Source organism: Rhododendron vialii, chromosome 10a (genome assembly GCF_030253575.1).
Source record: "Rhododendron vialii isolate Sample 1 chromosome 10a, ASM3025357v1".
In the NCBI taxonomy this organism is placed as follows: domain Eukaryota; kingdom Viridiplantae; phylum Streptophyta; class Magnoliopsida; order Ericales; family Ericaceae; genus Rhododendron; species Rhododendron vialii.
Window position 1 is genome coordinate 16478491 of NC_080566.1, and position 22312 is coordinate 16500802.

Below are 22312 nucleotides of genomic sequence, written 5' to 3' on the forward strand. Positions count from 1 at the left end.
CCTATTCAATTATTCAACTTTTAAAGCTTTTTATCAATAATGTTCAGAGATTTTCTCTTTCTTTCTTGTGCGCAAGATTTGCTCGTTACGACGAGTTATTTATCTCGTTTGGACTAGTACGCTAACTAGTCTCTCGTGAATTCCACTGCGTCAAGGATATTCTTATTATCAACTTGATAGTGATGATGAATCTAAAGACGAGTTACCTGAGGATTATTATGGATATCAGTTGAAGAAGAGACATTCAAGGTCTGGAGAATTTTATCGCACAGATGACGACTTTTTAACTTTCAGGTAGAACCAATAATTCCTACTACTTTTATGGGTATTGCCATCCTAAGAATTTTATTTATTGGTTTCGTAAAGTAGATAAATTCTTTGAGTTCTACACGGATATTCTTGAAGAGAATGAGGTCAAATATGTGGCTCGTAAATTATATGGCTATGTTTCTACGTGGTGGGAACGATTGCAGTCCAATAGATTGCGACAATATAAACAACCCATTAGGACATGGCCCAGGATGAGACGATTGATGAATGATAGATTTCTTCAATCAAATCGTTGACAAGAGTTGTATCAAGAATACCGGAGAAAACTTGAGTCAAAACAAATGTTCCGAGATAATTTTGATTTGCAATATAGTATGTTACTGCTGATACAAATTATTCAAGAAATATGCCAACGAGTTTGACTCAGTTAAGCTTCGGAGGTCAAAAAAAGAATCAAGTTCCTTCAAGTTCCAATCAATCGTTTCACAATTATTATGATGGATATGAGGTCGCAGAAGAGGAAGGAGATCAGGTTGAATGTGATGCTGATAAAGATGTTAAAGATGTCATAATGGAAGTTGATGATGAGAAAAGTAACACTGATGTTAGTGAGAAATATAAAATTAATATCGATATTGGTGATCAAGTTGTTAAGGACCGAAACAGTTGTTTATTGGAGATGGTTGATACTAATATTTGTGTTGAGGAGGAGGGTCTCACCATCAATACAGGGTTGTCAAATGAAATACATTCAAAAGGATCATCCAACAATCAATTTGAAGCGTATATCCAAACGATGGATTCACAACATAATTGCATATTTGATAGGGCTAAATTTGCTTTTGTCAATTTTCTTGGAGTGGAACAGTTTGAATGAATTCCCAATGTTCATCTATTGAATCTTGTCAACAAGGTGAAACATGAAGAGAAAAGATTATTGCTTGAAAACTTTTCTTTGATAAATTTTTGGAGAAGTAAGAAGTTGAAATATTCCATGTTTTGTCGATACTGTTGTTGTCAACTTGCAACCTATTGGAAGATTTTGAAGGTCAAGCAGAGTGGAGCACATTATTGAAGTTCGTGTTCGAGAAAATTAATTTGAAGTACAAAATTGATGAAGACAAGTGTCAACGTGTGAAGTTGTTTCAAACAATGAGAACTCGAGGTCGAGTTCTTTTGAAAAAAAGAAGACTGATGTAGGACAAGATCGTAGGATTTTTTATATTTTGGGAACCTTTATATAGGAACAATATTGTTATGAAATTATATTTGTGCTACTTATTTGGCACGTGTCTTATTTTTCTAATTCCTAGTTTTTTAGGATTTATTATTCCCTTGGAGATGTTATTTCCTTGGAGATTTTATTTTCCTTCTTATTATGGTCTTGGTTTCCAAATAATTGTTTTGCTTGGTCTCCACTCTAAGTAGTTACCTTATTGTTATGACTCTTATTAGTATAAAAAGGGGTGTAAGTTATTCAATTATTGAACTTTTTATCAATAAAATTATGAGTTTATCTCTTTCTTCTTGTGGACTCAAGAACTCGTTCGTGGACTCAAACATTTATCTTTTTTAGATTAGTACGCAACTAATCTCTTGTGAATTCAGCTGCGTCATATCTAATATGGAGCAGAGAGAAGAAGGTGCAATAACTATTTATTATGACATGGCAATGAGTAAAAATCTAGTATTTCACGGCAAAACAAAAAATATCGAACTCCGATATCATTTTATTAAAGACATGGCATGGAAAGGAAAAATGCGACTGAAATTTTTTAATACGAGAGAGAGCAACTAGCAAATATAATGGCCAAAGCAGTAACAACATAGAAATTCTCACAGTTTCAAGAATGCATGAAGATTACAATTAAGAGGGGGTAGTAAGAAGTTAATTTGTATAATTTAGAAGTTAGATTTGTAGAGAAATCCAAAGTTTTGCAGAGGAGCCCAAAGGAAAAAAAAAACCCAAAATGGAGTAGCTTCTAGAGATTTACAAAAATCTAGCTTCTAGAAGAAGTTTGCTTACAATACCAAGATATAATCATAGAAACATTTAGATAATTATCTCATGTAAATATATGTTTGAATCTAGAATGTACCCACATTAAGATGTAGAAAATATCAGTGGACTAAAACAATCCATGGAGTAGTATAAATAGAGTATGAGTCTGGCTATTTTGAATCAACTAAAAACACTTAGGTAAGTTGTACTCCTTTGTTTCATAATACAAATTCTCATCCTTGCATACAATCGTCTTTGTTTCATTAGTATCGCGACTGAGTTTGGGACTCCACACCAATTTGGCTCTTACACCTTATCCAAGCCACTCCCGAACAACGACAAGGCACTCATTGTATGACAATAGTGGAGCCATGTTCCCCATCCTCTAGAGCAAATTAGGCGTGGTATTGAGGATGGTGAACATGCAAGAGGAATCGAGGAATTCTCCTGGCTTCGCGAGAAGGCTCAAAGAGAACCAGCAGGTTATCTAATTAGTAACTATGTTATTCTGGTTAAAGGAGTAAAACTAGACGTAGAATTTGCAGGTCATCTAGCCAATTCCAATTGAAAAAACAGGCTGAAAACCTCAAGATAATTGGCAAGGAATTTTATCGAGGCACATCAACAAAAAAAATTCATAAATTACATAACAGAAATCTTTGGCTACAAATGCTAATGTTAAGATTCTAAATGATAAGAGCCTAAACACAGCCTGAGTGATAAGCTAGAACTCGAGAAAACAACTCCAGTCGTGACTGAGTTTGAAGCTCCACATCAATGCCTCTCCTACATCTACTTCGAGCCACTCCTGAGAATAGAGAGACGAGGCACTCACTCCACAACGATGGTGGAGCCCTGTTCGCCATCCTCCACAGCAACCAAACATGGTATTGAAGAATGGCGAACGCAAGAGAGCAGTCGCGCTGTCCTCCATGCGCCGGGAAAATAATTATAAAAATGGCTTTGAGAAATAGTTGACAACTAGGATTGGTGGATTAGTACCATCTTCCATGTTCACCTCATTTCTATCTTTCTTAATCCTAAACGCAAGTGAATATTTTGTTTTATTTTCTTTCAACTATGTATTGAAATGTAAATTTACAAAAAAAAAAAAAAAATTGAAGTTTACAAAGACTAGAACGTTTTTTGCGACCAAAGAATGGTACATGTATATTAATACAAACCAGGTGAAATCAATAGCAGAAATTAATTTAGTATTTCCATTAATTTGTCATAAAAATATTTACCTATTTGTGCCTTAGTAGATGTATAGACCCGTGTTTTAAATTCGATAATTTCAGTGTTTAAGTGAAAATTAGAATATCGGGATAATGTGAAACGTCATGTGAATATGAGATTTGGGGCGAATGTGCAAGAACTTGGAGGTGAGGGGCGATAGTGTAATGCAAAGATAATGGAGTATATATAGGAGTGTGTGTGGGTGTGAGAACCACACAATCCACCCCTCCTTCCCTCTGTATCCGAACTCTCTCTACTCTCTTGGCTCTCTCTCAAACTCTCACACTCCAACACCCCAAAATACTTTGAACCCACATTGATCCGCCGCAAGGTTTTCGCATTCAAGTGTTCTAGAGCTTGGAAATTCATGGATTTGAGCTCGAAGAGGAATATACGGTTGATTCAAGGTTTTCGGAGCTAGGGCTTGCTTGCTTGAGCTTTGGTTTTGTTCTTCGACTTTGAAGTAGGGATTTCTCACTTCTATTATGTGTTTATGCATTGATTTGGTGTTTGAATCGTGCCCTAGATCATTGATTTTTTTGTTGAATTTATTCTTGTGAAATCTGAAAAAAACCGTGCACTCAAAACCCAGGTTCTACCAATAGGAGTTTTGACCCTACCGGTAGAAACGCTGTCCAGTAGTGTCATTTTGTGAAATTCTGGTCTCCTACCGGTAGGGATTGAAAAATCTGCAATTTTGGCAAAATTTCGAACGGGCATAACTTTTTCATCCGAACTCCATTTTGGGCAAATTTTATATTGAAATTCATGTACCAAAAATCTACTTTCTAACGGTGGTGGTCTCATAACCTAATTCTAAGCCGATAAGGTTTGGTAGCCAAAATGAGATAGATATGTTCATATACGTTGGGTAATCCTTTTTTCTTAGAATCGTTTGGGTGAGACCAGATGTTCTTAGGTTTGCCTGAGTACTTAATTGAACGGTTTGACGAGGCTAGTGGTATACTTAAGGCTTTGGTAGTGGTCGTTGGATTACGCATGAGCCTATTGATACCGAAATGAGAGTTTAGAGAACATAATGAAGATAGGTAGGCGAATGTTGTGTGTGCTGACATGCGATGTGAAAGACAAATATGTAGAACACTCTGCTAAGTTAAACAATGCTAGGCGTAAATACGAGAGACTTTTTTCTCATGATTGATGAATGATACATCCCTTGTGTGGCTTGTACGGTTAAAAGAGTTGCTAGGATGAAATCTATGAATCGTTGTGAGTTAGTGCCCTTTGATGTATAATATGTACAAGCTTAAATGGTGATATGAGAAACTAATGGCGTAATGATGGTGAGTTGACTGAAGTGGAATTTATCCATACTACTTCTATGTGAATAAGTTTTCGTTGTGATTGAGATGAATGACTGAGTTGTAAGGGTTGTTTGATGAATTTACAAAAAAAATGATTGGTTGTCGAAACAACACCAATGAGACATGTGTTAACAGGTCTTTTTCTTTAAACGTATGTCGTTATGATTAAAGTGAAGTCCAGGAGCGGATAGAGTATTCAGAATAAGATGTTGTGGTTAGCCTAGAAACTTGGCGTGTAGTCATAATGTTGTATTATCATGAATGACTGTGAGATATCTATTATTTTACATTCCATTTTAAACTTGAGACATAATAATTTACCTACTTTATTCATTCCGCTTGTCCTCCCATTTGCATATAATGGTTGTATAGATTTCTCTATTGGGCTAGTGTAGCTTAACCTATTATCTTTCAGGTGTGATCTCGAAGCAGTAGCATGGAGTGAAGTGCACGCATTCCAGTACATATTTTTGGAAGAAGTGATAAAGAAGACTCATGGACATTTTGGTAAAATATGTTTTGGAAATGTAATAGAACCTTAACTCTATTTCTTTTATTGATGTAATATGTTCAAACTCTTGGAGTTGAATTTGAAATTTAAAGATTAATACATGGTAAATTTAAAGATTAATACATGGTAAACTCTTTTCAGGTATTATGTAAAATAATGTGAGGAGTTTCATTTATGAAAAGCTATCTTTATTTATGTTGAAAATTGAGAGCGTGACGGTAGAAGTTTTGTTATTCGTCATTTTTTGTGACGAGATCGATTTGATAATTGTAAGCACTTTTTAAAGGAGAATTTATGAACAAATTTTGGTTGTGGTCTTTGTATTATGGAGGTGTTTGCTTTAAGGTACTATTCAAACACTCTCTTTTACTGAAATGAACTCCTTTTTGTGATTTATCAAGTTATTATATCCCTAAATATATGAAAAATAATTTACACAGAATAAATCCATGGAAAGAGACAAAAAATAGTAGTAATTCACTAGGATCGAAACAGAATGTTAGAATTATTTTTCCTTTTGAATTGATTTTTTTCAAAGAATTAATTATTTATTGGATTAATGTAATTATATCTAACTGTCAATAAATACAATTAGTTATATATTATATTATCCCCTAATATGTTGCTCTTAATAATTGATACATGTATATAAAATAATGGACCCTAAATTCATTACTCTATATAACACTTGTAGAGACCCGTATTTTTGAAAATTTATTTAAAGGTTTTATAAATGTTAGAAATTGAGGAAAATATGAAAATTGTTAAAATTATATGAATTGGGGGTCTATGTGATAAGATTATTAGTAGAAGGAGTGTTTGGGTAATTTGTGTATATGTTGGTATATATAGGTGGGTGGGTGTGTGTAAGGGATTAAAAATCACATCTCTCTCTCTACACACACACACACAACACACCTCTCTCTCTCTCTCTCTCTCTCTCTCTCTCTCTCTCTCTCTCTCTCCACTCCTCCTAAGCTCTTATACACCAAAACTCACCAAGAACCGCCTCCATTCCACCCCTCAATCGCAGTCTCGAGCTTATATTTCGTGGATTTCTCTTGGAGGAGGAGCACTCAGTTGATTTTGAAGTTTGGAGAGCTAGGGCTTGCCCAAATCAAGTGGGTTTCGATCCTTGACTTGAGGTAGAGATTTCTTACTCATTCTATGTGTTTATGAGTTGATTTTATGCTTCAATCGTACCTTAGCTTGAGGTTTGTTATTTGGGTTTCGAGCTTGAAAATCTGCAAAAAATTGCCCCGAACTGCCTGGGGATCGATCCCCTTGCAAGGAGGGATCAATTCCTATGCAATCTGGATTTTCACCCTTAAAGGATCGATTCCCATGTAATGAGGGATCGATCCCCTATGTCTTTGAACAGCTTTTTGCCACTTCGTGTTCTCATGATTGTTTTGACCCTCGATCACTTCTAACACCATTGGAACACCTCCAAACCGCTTCTAAACTTGATTGTTCGTACCTTAGGTGATTCTTTGATCAATCTATCTCCTTTGACTCTCATTGTACAAGAGGAAAGAGTCAAATCCTATAAGTTTGGTATCTATTCATCGCCTATGTCTTAGAATGAGTATGTGGACATTGTGGCATGATATGATGAACGATATAGACATGTTCGGTGCTATAACATAACGTGGTGATTGGAAAACGTACCGTAGAGTGATTTCAAATATCGTAGGCTGTAAGGTATATCGTGGGATGCATAGTTGGTTGATGGGGGCTTGCCTAATGGTCCGGATGAGAATAGGGTAACTCGTATCCTCGTGATTCATCCCGTTGATCTTTCTAAAGTCCTTTGGCGTTCGTTCTATAAGATTCTAGTTTAGAACCTAGCGGGTGGTGCATCATAGAGTTATTTGTGGGTTCGGTATGTGACGAAGAATGTTGTGATATACTTAGAGGAATGACGGGAATTTGCATATTTGTCAATGTATAATGTGGCATGTCTACAATGTTTGTATTGCCTTGTATGATGATGAATGAAAGAATGTGAACTAAGGAATGTTGTTTGCTTGTATATAGATTGATGGTGTGTGTGTGTGCGCGCACACGCTTGAGTTGGGAATTTGAATAAGGGAGTCCCGCAATGCATGTGGTGGTAACGTGGAGACCCAAGTGGAGAGAGTTCATTATAACGCATGGGGAGGTAATACAGTTGAATTTCTTGCAAAACAAAGGATGGTATAGTCGAAGTCAGAAGTTCATGTTGTTTCTTGAACTATTTGCGACTTGAGATTGTAGCTATTAAAAAAGAGACACACGAGATATTCTATAGAGGTTATTTGTGGCATTCATTCGATGAGTCATAAAATGGTTGAGAAATTGCTGTAGGTTATTTAGATTGATGCAAATTTAATAATGCTTCTAGTTTGACATGTGAATAGTTAGGGATATTTATAAGACATCTAGAATTCCGTAGTTGTAGTCTGCCTATTTATTGTAGTAACCTTTTGTTTCTCATGTTCGTTTGTTGAAATTCATTCTCTCTCTTGGTACATGTTTCACCGCATGTTTATATAACTTGAGTATAGATTTTTCTACTGGGCGCGTGTTTGCTCAACCCTATCATTTTCAGGTACACCACAGGGACACTGGCATGGAGTGCTTGGATTGCATGTTGATATCACGGTTTAAGTTGTTTTCGGAAGTTACCCAAGTATCTTTGCATAAGTAAATTGTACTATAATATTTTTCTTTTGAACAATGTAACTGATTGGACAAGTTTGCTAATTTGGGGACTGAACTATCTTTTGGATTATTAATTGTAACAGTTGTGAGGATTTTGATTATTAAATGTTATTATTATTTATGTTTAAAATCGAGGGCGTGACAACATTCGTATATTTTTGGAATAAAAAATTGAAAGTTTTTATCAAATCTTTTCCATGTCCGATTGAACTGATTTTTAAAAAGAATGGTTTAAAAATTAATCTCTACAACATAAGCGTCTCAACTATCTCTATGGAACTTGCGCGAGGTGGACCCACACATGAGATTTATACATTATCTCCAGGGGTCATGTTTGTCCCGTACTTAAGTCATTCTACAATTGGGGCTCATACTTCGGCAATTGATTGGTGGCAGCGCATCAATTTTTTTTAAAAAAAATTAAGAAGGATTAAAGTAATTTTTGGTAAATGGTAAGCCAAAAAAAATTTATTACATATTTATTTTTTACTACTAAAAAAAAGAAAGAGTTTAAAGTAATTTTTGAAAGTAAAATTAAAAAAAAAGGAAGTTAAATGACTTTTGTTAACTACATCTGTTACAAATTGACAGATTGTAACAGTAGGAGCCTAAGGCTCCGTTCCAGAACATCTTCTTAAAAAATAAGTATTTATTTTACATTTTCAAATTTAAAAATAATGTAAATGAAAAATAATTTTTCGATTTTTTTTTGCACCGTATAAAAGATCTCAATGAGATCTATCAAATAAGATTCATATTGGTAGAAAAATTATTTGTATAAATACATTATTTTTGAGTTTGAAATTACCTTCTTAAAAAATAAGTACTTATATTAATTACTGGAATGGAGCCTAATTGTTAACGAAATGACAAATTTAGGTGTGCTTTATCATAAGATCATATACAGTACTCTCTCCTTCCATTTTTAAATGTCTCATTTCGTAACTTCAACTTATTAAGAAAAAAAAGGCTTTGTTCGGTTAAAATTTGAGTTTTAGTTTTGTTTTCAATCATTACTCTATTTCTTTCTCCAATCATTACCCTATTTTTCCAATTACAACTTTTCATCTCTCTCTATCTCTCTCCAATCATTACCCCTATCTTTAATCATTACTCTATTTCTCTCTCCACCACTACTAAAACTAAACTAAACTAAATTCACAACCAAACAAAACCATCATAATTACACATTTCACATCAACTTTTACCTCTACTTTTCCTATTTACCATTTATGGAGACATCATCATTATACTTTTACTCACTAACTTTTCAAAATGAAATCTATTTTTAGGGGCAAAATAAAAAATGTATCAATTTTTATTCACGAATTTTACAAAATATGCACTTATTAAAAAACAACCCAAAAAAAAATACTGAACTTTAAAAAGGTAACTGATGGAGTAGTATTTTTTTAAGAATCGTTGAAAGTTCAGACACTTGTTTTGAAATTTCCCCTTAATTTAATAGTACAACATAGGAAATGAATAGTACAACATAGGAAATTTATGTTGGTAAAGCCCGCGGTTGGAACCCAAAATTGCCTCTCTCCCTCTCTCCCTCTCTCATCTGCTTTTCCATCTCCTTCTACCTGAGACTGCTTTAATTCCACTTCTCTCTCTCTCTCTGCTGCAACCATGTTGGTGTTTCTTGCAAAGCACCGCATAAGCAGATGCAGACCTCTCTTTCTTCTTCTTCTTCTCATTTTCTCCCTTTCCGTTACCGCTTCATCCGCTTGCTCCAACGGCAACTGCCAGGTCTTTCTCTCTCTCTCTCTCTCTCTCTCTCTCTCTCTCTCGGAACATTAAATTTTCACTTAACTCTTGGCAATTGAACTGAAAATTCAAAGAATTACACAGGTTCTAGACTCGTGTGCTGCGGCCACCGACTGTGGGCCCGGGCTTTACTGTGGCAACTGCCCTTCGATGGGTAAGAATCAACCCATTTGTACCAGAGGCCAAGCTACAATACCCACTCCTGTAGTAAGCTTCTTGACTTGATTTCTTTCTGTTTTTCGTCCAATTCTTCAAGTTTCTTTGCATTTGGTGGATTTGAAAGCAAATGCGGTGATGGGTTTTGTGCCTTTTTTGTGCAATTGGTAATGGGCAGGTCGATGGGTTGCCGTTCAACAAGTACTCATGGCTTGTCACGCACAATTCGTTTTCGATTGTTGATTTTCCGCAGTTGGCGGGTGTTCAGAGAATTACGGTGTATAATCAAGAGGATACTGTTACTAACCAATTGAGAGTATGTGGTTCCTGTTATTGCATGATTTCAATATACAATGAGGATAGAAAGGGTGTTTTTCTGCGTCTTTTCTGCCATAGTTTATAACTTTAACAAATGTTAGTAGAAATAGTCCCCTTATTAGTTTGGAATATATAGTGGGATGTGTGGAAAATTGCATAGAAAGACGTGAAAGTGCATCAAAATGGTACTCGTCCGCCCCAAACAAAATTGTTTGGTCCGTAAATCGTGTAACTTATATTTTGTCGCAAAAAATTCAATCTTTTTGCTATAAATGAAAATTAAATAATTAATATCTAGTAACTAGCGGAAAAATGATGTGAAATTGTTTGACAAAATGTATTAATTTAAGTTCTTGTGAACTGGACAATCATTTTGGGAATAGAAGTAGTGTCAAACATGCCTCGAGAATCTACAAAAGGTCTATGCATACCCACAAAATGCACACTTTTTTTTTCTCGGCAAAAGTCAGCATTGTTAATTGTTGTTAATGGGATTTGACCTTCCGTCAAATGCGTGGGAGTACATGGTGCCTACCACTTGGCTACTAGTCCATTTGCATCGCGCACACACTTGCACGAACACTTGCAAGGAATGAGGCTCACGCGTGTTTGTAGCATTGTTGTTTTGATTACCTTATTGAAACGGCTGTTTATAATTCTGCGTTACAACTCTATTTTTTCCCGAAATTTTTGCTACATGTTTGACACAGATTTTTAGTTTCTGCCATTGCTAATGGGACGAGAACAATTCTTTTTGTTTTTCAGAGCCAAAGACGACTTTAAAATGCTGAAAACTAAAATAAATGTTTGAAGAGCTTCATTTTTGATGTTTTTTAGCTTCAAAAAATATTGGCATGCTGCAATACAATTATCATTTCTATGTTCGTAATTTTTTTCCCCCCCTTTGATTGGCTTTGTTTAGAATGGAGTGAGAGGACTAATGTTGGACATGTATGACTTCAACAACGATATCTGGCTCTGCCATTCGTTTCGCGGACAGTGTTACAACTTCACCGCCTTTGTAATCCATTATCACATCTCCCTTGTTTAGTTTCATATATCAATTTTTGTGATTCATAATTGTGAGTTGTGTGTTCTGTTAAAATATTGCAGCAACCTGCAATAAACACATTGAAGGAAGTAGAAGCATTCTTAGGCACAAATCCGACTGAAATCGTTACCGTTATAATTGAAGATTATGTGCATACTCCAAAAGGCTTGACAAAATTGTTCACTGATGCGGGGTTAGTTAAGTACTGGTTTCCGGTATCTAAGATGCCAAAAAAGGGTCAAGATTGGCCCACTGTTACTGATATGGTCCAACAAAACCACCGGTTACTGGTTTTCACTTCCGACTCCTCGAAGGAAGCTGGTGAAGGAATTGCTTATCAGTGGAGGTATATGGTTGAAAATGAATGTACGTGTCATTGAAATGAGGTTACTATTCTGTTATTTTTCTTCTATAGATATTGTTCTTAGCAACCTCGTTAATGGGTTTCAGCTGGGGATCCTGGTGTGGTGCAAGGCTCTTGCCCAAACAGAAAGGAATCAAAGCCGCTCAATTCGAGGAGCTCATCTCTGTTTCTGCAGAATTACTTCCCCACATTCCCAGTTGAAGCTGATGCTTGCAAAGAGAATTCAGCTCCGCTTCTTGACATGGTCGGGACATGTTATAAAGCAGCAGGCAATGCAATACCGAACTTTTTGGCAGTGAACTTTTACATGGTATTAAAATTTTAGCTCAAGGGAAATGGAACATATATGAATGTTTTATTCCTGTCAATTTTGCATTCTTACTGGCAATTATGCAGAGAAGCGATGGAGGAGGCGTTTTTGACGCTCTGGATCGAATGAATGGTCAGGCATTGTGTGGGTGTAGCTCAGTTTCTGCTTGTCAGGTGTGTCCATATCTCCCGTACATGGTTTTAGTTTAAGTTGTTTAACAGTTTGGGAATGCTTTAACGTACTTGTTCCCACGGTTTGCGATTCCCTTGTTTGCACTTTGCACTATATACGCCTTCTATCACTTTCAACTAGAGTTTGTTTTGGACAGAGATTCAACACTCCGACTGACTCATACCTAGCGGTGCTGAAAGGCCTCCCCATTTATTGCTAAAGTTGGATAGTATGAAATTCTCAATTGTGTTACTTTACTTCTTTGTTATTTTCTACAAAATTCCAAATTATTCATCCATTCTGTTGTATTATTCGGCTTATACAAGCAAAAGGTAACACAATCAACTCCCCATTGATCAACCAAAAAAAAAAAAAATTTAATTCTGCCCCGTGTTTTGTTTTTTTTGGTAAATTAATTCATTAGAAACAGACCCCACCATGCAAAACCAACAGCCAACAACACTACAGACACCTGTGATCTCCAAGTCACAGACCGGAACACACCCAAAACAACAAGAAAAACAAGCCAGGGGGGACACAGCCCCACCAGAATCAGCCAACGAAAAACCAAAAACACACAGAAAAACTCAAAAACATTTAGGACTAAACCTCGCAGCCCCACCTCAGTAGTGTCCTTAGTTTTTCACTGGTTTGACTAATCTTTGAATGTCTTCCAAATGAAGATTGATTGGTAACGCATAGTTGCCAAACTTTGAAATCACATGGAAACAGGATAGGAGCAGTGCTAGTATCCCCTCAGGAATTTTCTGCTTCTTTCCTCACCTGCAAGGGCAACTCTTTTTTTAAGATTGGATGACAAATGTAGCAGGAGTCATCTTGTCTCAGACTCTCAATAGTCTTACAAAGTTTCACCTTGGTATTACCCAAATCTCTTCCTGGATAAAAGATACAATCTCTTCCTGGATAAAAGATACAATCATAAAACTTAGCATGAAGCTGTTGGATTTGAAGTTTTCCAAAATTAAGATTCTGAAAGTAAGATTGTGGAAGTTTCCTTCTTTTGGTGAAGATCTCAATAATTTCAAACAATTCGGAAGCCCTTCTCATATTCCCAGATTTTGTGCACTTTAAAAATCTGGATGCTTAATATCCTATTGCACGAAGACATGAACTTGAGTTTGTTGATCCGGCAAGATGTACTGTTTATTCACTTGCTGACCGAACTTCTACATATTGTATGATGCTGATGGTTTATAATAGTTGACAGTTGTTGTGGAGTCCTATGATCTATTTTGGGGAAAGATTTCATTTTCCACCCTTCTAGAAAATGACATATATCTCTAACTTTTGTGTGTGTGTTTGTGTTACAATAAGATACTTTAGTCATCCTAAATAGTGCATCTTTTGTGGGTTTTCACAGGCAGGAGCACCTTTTGGAGTTTGCAAAAGCACTCCTGTATCTAATGGGACTCCACCAACCTATGCTGCTCCTGCGGGAACTTTTTCCGGATCTGTGCAGTTAACAGGATCTGCTTCAACTGTTCACACCACTAGTCCCTTGGTTTTCTGCTTGTTTTATTTCATTTCAATGTTTTTCAAATTATGACTAATATGGATGTTTCTGGTAGATGGTCAATGAGCTACGCCCTTGAGTGTGGGGTTATAGTGTCTTAGTACGTAAATTTTGGAGTTAGAATAGGAAGCCGCAAGCTTCCTTTGGGAAGTCAAGACATGCTGGCTAGATTTATAAGGTAAGGTTAAATATGGGAGAGCTATTTAAAGTAATACCAAGTCAAGAGACAAGAAGGTGCTTTGAAATTTGTGGTCAAGATCGGCCAAAATAGATCAACAAGAAGCCAGGAGGTGGTTCAGGTATTTCTACCAGACTTGACTGTGAATTTCTGCACTGCAGTGTGCTTATTAATGCAAGAATAATGGTCTTGCTATTCGGGATACACGCTTAGTTAAAATTTGCTTTAGAATCGTGTTGTTCCTTTCATTTGTTTGCTCATTGCTTTGCTGTGGTGGGTGTTGTCACTCAAGTTGGAGAATATATAAGACTGCAGTTTCATTCATCACAGAAATCCCTTCCCATAGCTGAAGTGTAATAAGTTTCAAGTCAGAACACTAGGTGTCCTAAAAATCCATTTTGGCATTGTCGAATGCATGCTGTTATTAAATGAAAATGTCAATGGCTAGATGATAAACCATGTCATAAGTATTGTTATGCTTAGTTAGTAGTCTTAACACCATTTGTTTGATTCAACAAAGATGTTTAGTGGAAAATTAAGCTCATATTTTCTATATTAGACAAAATTTCAATGGCATTCATATTGCATCTTGCTCAAGCATTGGAAATTTTCATCCTAAGTGCTTCTTCCGATTGTTATATCATCCCATGCTTCATTGGTGAAATCGTCGGTGCAGTTGTCTCGATTATGCATGCTTATATGTTTGAGATTGCCCTCACGATATATTCAATTAGGTCAGTGAAACACACGTGGTGTGCTTGTATTTTCTGTTATTCTGTGTATGCCGTGGTGTATGTCTTGCAAGTAATCATTGCTATTTGTTCATTCAAAAGAGTTAATTTCAGAATTTTTTATCACATCCATTAGAAGGATGGTTTTGTGGAGCTTTGGGTTTTGAGAGACCCATGGGATATTTGCTACTTCAGCAATATTGGAAAACAACGAAAATTAGAGAGCTTAAAACTGGAAGACACCACAAATATTTTCAAAAATCTTACTTTGTTCAAAAATTTGCTCGTTATGCAGCATTCATTTGCGTACATGCTGAAATGTCATGATTTCTGCTCATATTTTGCCAGGTTTCTGATGGCCATTTTGAGATGGTCATGTTATATATGTAGCAGCAGCAATATTTGGAGAACGTATGGGTTCGTATTGGTGGTGGAGGAAGTGTTCCGGCCTTCATCAATGTTTTTCTATATATGTATGGTTTGCCTTAAAGTGCGAGGAAAAATAACGAAGCAGTGGTGTTTAATTTTCAAGACTAAATGATATTATCATATTTACTTTCACATAATTGATGGTATTCTCAAGTCTAACCGTTGGTCATTCTTGCTCATATTAGTTCTTATGGAGCATAATTTTGGATCTGCACATTCTTGCTTTTCATCATAGAATCTAACACATTGATGTGTTATCTCCTCTCGGAAATTCTAGATCCCCTTATAGAATTCGACATTTATCAAGCCCTTCTCTAGCGAAAGGTTGCCTACTTGTGGCAGGCATTCCAGTGTGAAGGTTTTTTGCCAATATGCATTTTAGGACCCTATTCTTGTTTAAAATAGGGCGATTTTGCTCATCCTTCACCTTTTTTTTCTCAATTTCTGGAGATGCTTTCAAGTTTCAAGTGGCTCGTTTAATTCACCCTTGGCATTACACCAAGCAACATTTTATTCCCTATTTGTTGGTCATTCTAGATGTTGATTCCATAGAGAAATTGCCAAGACGATCACAGTTTATAAACAAAAAAATGTACCAATATTTGAGTGTTTGTAGAGAAATTTGTTATTAAGCTCTTTGCCAAATTGCCCATCTGCGAACTTTGAATATTAGGTGATTGGATCAATTGCAGGTTGGGCTGGGCAGATAACTCCAGTCTTGAAACTTTAAGGTCGTATTTGCATTTTCGATTTATGACTAGTTCAGTGAAGGAAAACAATCCGGGGGCCCAAAAAAGAAACCGTTTGGGGTATGTTTCAATATCTTTTCCTACGTTTGAGAGCAGGGAGACAAGTTGGCAATAGTGATCCAACACATAATGCGCAGCATTAACAAATGTGAGCACGAGCATGAAAGATTCTTTGAAATATCCAATCACTAAATTTCGCAAAGATGAGGATTGAGAGCGGAAGTGGACGATCGTATTACGGAATAGTATGACCTAATCTAACGCTCAATGGAAGCCAAACTGCATTCTGGGATTGAGAAGAGTTCAATGGAGATGTCAGTTAATTGTTATCAAACGAAGTGTTCAATTGAGGAGCCAGTCAAGTCAACTTTCACTTGAGATGCCTTGTGAATAAGAATTCGTAGATTGTCAATAAAAGACTCAAAATGACAGGGAATTCTGTGGATTTGCATTCATCCTTTTCTTCTCTCGCTATCCGAACACTTTCTTTGGGAGAAGAATTTGGAGATCATCCATGAAGTCAGAAAGTAAAGGGTTTGAGAGTTCGATTTAGGTTCATGGAGCTGGACTGGGAAGAGTTTCTAAGCCCATTTAATAAGTGGGATGGACTCGGGATTATTTTAATTTATAAAAGCCAACTAGGCCGCCCAGCCAGCTAAAGACGTAGAGTGAGACCCACCATTACTGTCATACTTCGAAACAACCATCCCTCAACGGCAAAAAGTAATACAACAACTAGAAGAACTCGTTACCAGTGTCCATAACAGAGATCAATGTGCCTCAAGGCAAAAGATGAAAGAGGCCTTCACTTACCTGATTTTGGCTGCAGCAACCAAACATATCCTTGATCAAAAAACACAACACCGTTACGTTATACAGATCTGCGAACCTAACTACTTATTTTCCTTTCAAATAGCTGACAACTAAGTGGTAATAAATCTCCATTACAAATACATTTCTTGCACGCAAGTTTATTTCACGAACAAAGATATATGGACCGAGGGAAATCACTTGCAAATTATGGGAATGGAAAATACAGGAAGCAACATGATGTAATCAGTACAAAACATGTTCGATGTCCAATCAACGAATACATGAACATACAATCTGTACTTGAATCATTTATACAGGCACCATCGAAACCCTTTCAATGTTTAGCTGGAGTTCTTTGGGTTTAATCTGGAGAGCTGGACTGATGGCAAGCAAGCCAATGAAGCAATCCAGGGGAACCCGTGTACCCCACACATCGATGGACTTAAGTTTCTGACATTTATTTACAAGAATAAGAAGTCCACTCCCAGTTACATGACGACAACTCCAGAGGACAATAGTCTGGGAAAAAAAGGTGGACGTAAGAGACATTCATACAAGACATGCATCAGGTCTGTGTGAAATTATGTGCAGATAATATGTTGTATTATAGAAGATCATAATGGGGCAAAAAAGAGTGCGATGCGGAGTGGATAAGGGTGAAAGTAGTTGATCATAGCCGCTATGGTGCATATAGAAGGGGGGATATCTTGGGAGTTCATAGAAAAGAGGGCTACCCGGTGCACAAGGCTCCCTGCTACTGCAGGGTATGGGGAAGGGTTGAATGTACATAGCCTTACCACCAGGTCACCTTGGGGCAACCTTACCTTTCACCCGGGCCGCCATTCACATTGGGAATCATATAACTGAAAAAACAAGCCTGAATGATCTTTACTTTTAAAACTCACCTTTAAATTTGGACAGCTATCAGCAATGGCAAACAAAGAATCATCTGTTATGAATGTACCACCAATATTCAAGTGTTGCAAGGAAGTTGTTCTTGAAATCTGTTGGAAAGAAATATATATCCATTAACAAATACAGCATATGTTACTGAAAAATTATAAACATAGGAACTGAAGCACCAAATTATGCACTTCTAAGATATGTGTATGCAAGGAAATGCTTCAAAGACAATGGAGTATAAGATAACTTCCCAATAATAAACCCGAGATCATTTTCTTTTTTGGGTTCGGATAGACCCCTAAAAAAGATTCTTATGATCCTTGACATGACAAACCTCAAACGTGACCTCCATCGATGATTGTCCAGACAAGAAAATCAAGCTACTCAGACTTTGCAATGAAAAGCCTGACACCTGAATTCCTTAGGTCTAACACCCTCAATCTCGTAAACTAGGTCATTTAACTCCCAAAGGTAATTCATTGACAAGTTAAGTGGCATGACCATTGTACTAATAGGGCAGGGTTGGGTACAAACACCTTACTTACTTATCAATGAGGCGAAAACCACATCCAATCTTTATATACTCCAGTTACTGTTACATGATCACAATTCAGTTTCTTAGTTCTAGTCTCTAGATATCTGATTCTTCTATTATCAGCCCAATTCCTGACATTCTCAATCACATAGCACAACGTAGACCTCATTGTCAGCAATATGGCTATACATGATGAAGTATGTGGATGAAAATTTTGATTTTGGATAAGACGGTCAGTCTGGAAAGCAGATACATGAAAGAGACATCCAAAACAAACCATACCATCTAAAAGAAACTACAGCCTCATGAGCTCTTTTCATCTATTGATTTCTACGCTGAGTTCTTTTTGCAGCCATGCTATCTTAGTTCTTGTCTATGTGGCGAAGCCTAATCTATTGTAACTAATAACTGCATACTGTTAGTAGAACAAAATGAAGTTCGTATCTTCGAAAGTACACAATCTTGTAGACTAGATTACAAACAAGGCTGCAAGAACAGTTCAAAATCACAAATGTTGAAGGTTGCTTTGAAGTACATGATTTTGGCAATAGCAGTGATTACATACCAGTTGAACAACACCTTTGTCTGTGATCCCTGTCATACCCCATAAAGATATTGAAGTCAGGTTGCTGACACATTTTGCTGAAGATATTTGGTACAGACCAATGTCTGTAATTTGGCAACCCCAACGACTCCTTGGACTGAAAATACATAACAGGTGAACACGTCAGTAAATAAATCCTGGATACAGATGACAGATAGATGACTACACAGAAGTCTGCAATATTTGTACACCGCATAGACGCCTATAACAACATCAATGTCACACCATCATCTGTTGATACCGCTAATTATTATTTGCACCCGATTATTTCCTCCCGATTAGAACTCAAAGACATGAGGAAGTGGAGTGGTCCAGACTAATCACTTCGAATATGGACCCAGTCCCTCAAAACAGAATGAATTACATGCTCCTACGACCACTGACCTGCCCAGCGATGGAGTAACACCATGGTGATGGGTATTAGTTCAGAATCTACAGCACAAAGGCTTATCCTTTGTTATTTACTTGGCAGAGAGATATTGAGAGGAAAGAGGGAGAGAGAGAACAATGTTTTATTTTATCCAGTTGGAGCTATAGTTTTTACATAGAATCCAGGAGTAAACTTTCCATAACCACCCTCAACCACCTAATCTTGATATCAAATTTAAACCCAATGGATTATGGTCAATGGGTCATGCTACACCTATGTTCAGTTTGTGTTACCCTGAACATGGATCGTCTCTAGATGATGAGAGAGACACGATTGGACGATGTCATATCCCCCAAACTGTGGTTCGATAAACATCCAATAAAGAAAAATCTTCTTTCCCAAATTATTCATGCAAAACACACTTCTAAGAGCATAATGAAAACTTCTTTAACCCTTCTCTCTTGCCAATACTCCACCCACTCCAGAATTTAAATATAAAATCAAACATGAGTCTTTTGGGGAAAACCTGGAAATCCCTTTGGAACGTTAATTCACCATTTCGGTACGAAGGTATACTATGACAGAAAACATGCGCGTTCCACACCGTTGTCAGTGAGAAGAATTATCATTCCCTAGCAGTACAGATCCCCTCATTCCTACATAAGTTAACCACAGAACCTCTCCGAAACGACAAGATAAGCAATTAACCCATGCGTGAAACAAGAATCAACCTCCAATAAAGAACAAAATTCGAAAATGATATTAACCTCCTGAAAATAAAGTTAATCTTCAGCTAATCAAAAATAAAAACAATACAAACCATAAACACGCATATACTAACTATTTATGTATATAGAGTAAGAGGGGTTTACATAACGAGCTCCTTGAGGTTGTAGGCATGGAGAACAAAGCGGGTGGTGGATTCATCGTCCATTTTCCAACCAGCAAAGCTCAGTCTCTCTCTCCGAGCCAGCGAACAAAATTTTTATTTTATCCGGTTGGAGCTTTAGTGTTATATAACTTTCCATAACACAATCAACCACCTTATCTTGATCTCAAATTTAAACCCAATGGATTATGGTCATGCTACACCTATGTTCAGTTTGCGTAGCCCAGAACGTGGATCACTGGATCGTATCTATATGAGGAGAGAGACATGATTGATGTCACACGCCCCAAATTGTGGTACGATAAACAGCCAAATGCCAATAAAGAAACTTTATTTTCCATATTATTAATGCAAGACACACTTCTAAGAGCATAACGAAAATTTCTTTAACCCTTCTATCCTGCCAATAGTCCACTAACTCCAGATTCATAGTATAATACAATCTGAAAATTTGAAAGTCCATTTGGAACGCTAATTCACCATTTCGGTACGAAGGTATACTTTGATTGGGAACGTGCACGCGTTACACAATGCCATCAGTGAGAAGAATTAGCATTCCCTAGTAATACAGTTCCCCTCATTGCAACACAAATTAACCGCAGACCCTCTCCAAAACAACAAGATTACCAATCAACCCATGTGTGAAACAAGAACCAACCTCCAATGAAAAGAACAATAATTGATAATAAAATTAACCTACGTTTGGAACTTGTGGAAAGAAAAAGAAAGGAAGGGAAGATAATTAAGAGAAAATAAGAGGAAAGTTGAGATCATTTTGTTATTGTCCCTCCTCTTTCTGTAGGAATCCAAAAAAGAGAGGAGGAAAATTTTTAATTTTCCATTCTTTTCCCTTCTCTTCCACAAGTTCCGAACACATTGTGCAGCAAATCAAAAATAAAAACAATACAAATTAACCACACATACGTATATACAATCTATTTATATATATGTAGAGTGAGAGGGGTTTACATGTCGAGCTCCTTGAGGTTGTAAGCGTAGAGAACAAGGCGGGTAGTGGATTCATCGTCCATTTTCCAGCCAGCAAAGCTCAGTCTCTCTCTCCGAGCCAGCGATTGCTTCACTGCCTGTTTCCATTTCCTACATACCCCGCTCGCCCTACATAATATAATATGACCACATACATCATATTACTACCAATTACTCCTCCATGTTTGTGAGTTGCGTGCAAATATATTAACAAATAATATGAACCGAATTAATCAGCTCAAATTAACCAAAAGATCGGTAAAGTAAATAAAGCCTTACTGGGCCAAATCTTTGAAGCAATTGATGAGGCAGAGTATGTGAGCGAGGAGGTCAATCGGAAGGCGGTCAATCTCCGCCTCTTCCTCTCTCCTCATCTCTCTTCTATGTTTTCTGCTTTGACAAACCCACAAACCCAAAGCAGAATTAGGGGAAGCAAGAGAGAGAGAGAGAGAGAGAGAGAGAGAGAGAGGCAGCCCCTTGTTTTGGGCTTTCAAGACAAGCGGGACCGGAGAGAGAGAGAGAGAGAGAGAGAGAGAGAGAGGATGGAGTCATGTTTTCGTCATGGTGTCAAGATTCAAGAATCTTTGTTCACAGGGTTTGTTTGGAAGTCAGAAAGGGAGATACGGACACGCTTGCGTAACTAATTACAGTTACAAAAGTTAATCGCTAGGTGGCATTCACTTTTTTTTTCTTTTTCTTTTTTTTTTTGTATTTTGGGACTTTTTTTACTTTGTCTTTGTTTAAATTTTTTAGCGTTTATTAGTTTGGCGCTTCAATTTTTGATTTTTTGATTCGTTTTGTCAAGACAAATCGGAAAAGTAAAATTATGAATTGTATCTTGGATATTTCAAAAAATATTTGGGTAAAAATCATAAATTTTTTACTGTTCCGATTTGTCTCGTCAAGACAAATCGAAAAAACAAAAAGTGAGGCGCAAAATTAATAAATGCAAAAAAGTTTGAATAAGAACAAAACGATGAAAAACCCAAAAAACTTAGCGGAACTCAATCCTCTTAGGCAGTTTTTAATGCTTACACTTGGGAAGTGATTTTCAAACACTCCTTTTTATATTTACACACTTTTTTTTTTTTTTAGCATTGAAAGCAATTTTTTTTTTTTGGCTAAAAGACAAAAAAAAATAGTTATAAAAAAAATGTATGAAAATCATTTCCCTTATACTTATAGGTGCTTTTCTGGATAATAGGAGTTGAAAAACTATTGTAGGAGTAATTTTTATTTATTTATTACAGATGGTAGTAGACTAGGAGTACTAAATACTGAGAAATTGAATTATTATATTTTCAATGCGGAACTGGGTTTGATAAAGAAAACTAGTACTCTTCTCTTATAAGTTATAATAATAATAATAATGATAAAAGTATGAGGGGGTTGAC

The 22312-nt window shown here is 36.6% G+C and overlaps 2 protein-coding genes across 3 annotated transcripts; one reads left to right on the forward strand and one right to left on the reverse strand.

Moving 5' to 3' along the window:
* The first annotated feature begins 9554 nt into the window (after window positions 1–9554).
* Window positions 9555–15227, forward strand: LOC131304174 (PI-PLC X domain-containing protein At5g67130). Of its 2 annotated transcripts, XR_009192320.1 has the most exons (9): window positions 9555–9808; window positions 9911–10033; window positions 10161–10298; window positions 11223–11321; window positions 11414–11717; window positions 11802–12025; window positions 12112–12198; window positions 13578–14029; window positions 14988–15227. XR_009192320.1 is itself a non-coding variant. In XM_058331307.1 (8 exons), the coding sequence occupies exons 1-8, from the start codon at window positions 9689–9691 to the stop codon at window positions 13761–13763; spliced, it is 1281 nt and encodes a 426-aa protein (XP_058187290.1). In that variant the 5' UTR covers window positions 9565–9688; the 3' UTR covers window positions 13764–15227. The 2 variants fall into 2 exon arrangements, 1 of the variants encoding a protein (XP_058187290.1); XM_058331307.1 differs by having other exon boundaries at window positions 9565–9808; window positions 13578–15227.
* Window positions 15228–16745: 1518 nt separating this feature from the next.
* LOC131304337 (F-box protein At5g67140) lies at window positions 16746–21504 on the reverse strand. The gene is made up of 5 exons (XM_058331556.1): window positions 21198–21504; window positions 20901–21047; window positions 18634–18769; window positions 17536–17634; window positions 16746–17149 (listed from the first exon to the last, which is right to left on the reverse strand). The coding sequence occupies exons 1-5, from the start codon at window positions 21290–21292 to the stop codon at window positions 16940–16942; spliced, it is 687 nt and encodes a 228-aa protein (XP_058187539.1). The 5' UTR covers window positions 21293–21504; the 3' UTR covers window positions 16746–16939.
* Window positions 21505–22312: the final 808 nt, after the last annotated feature.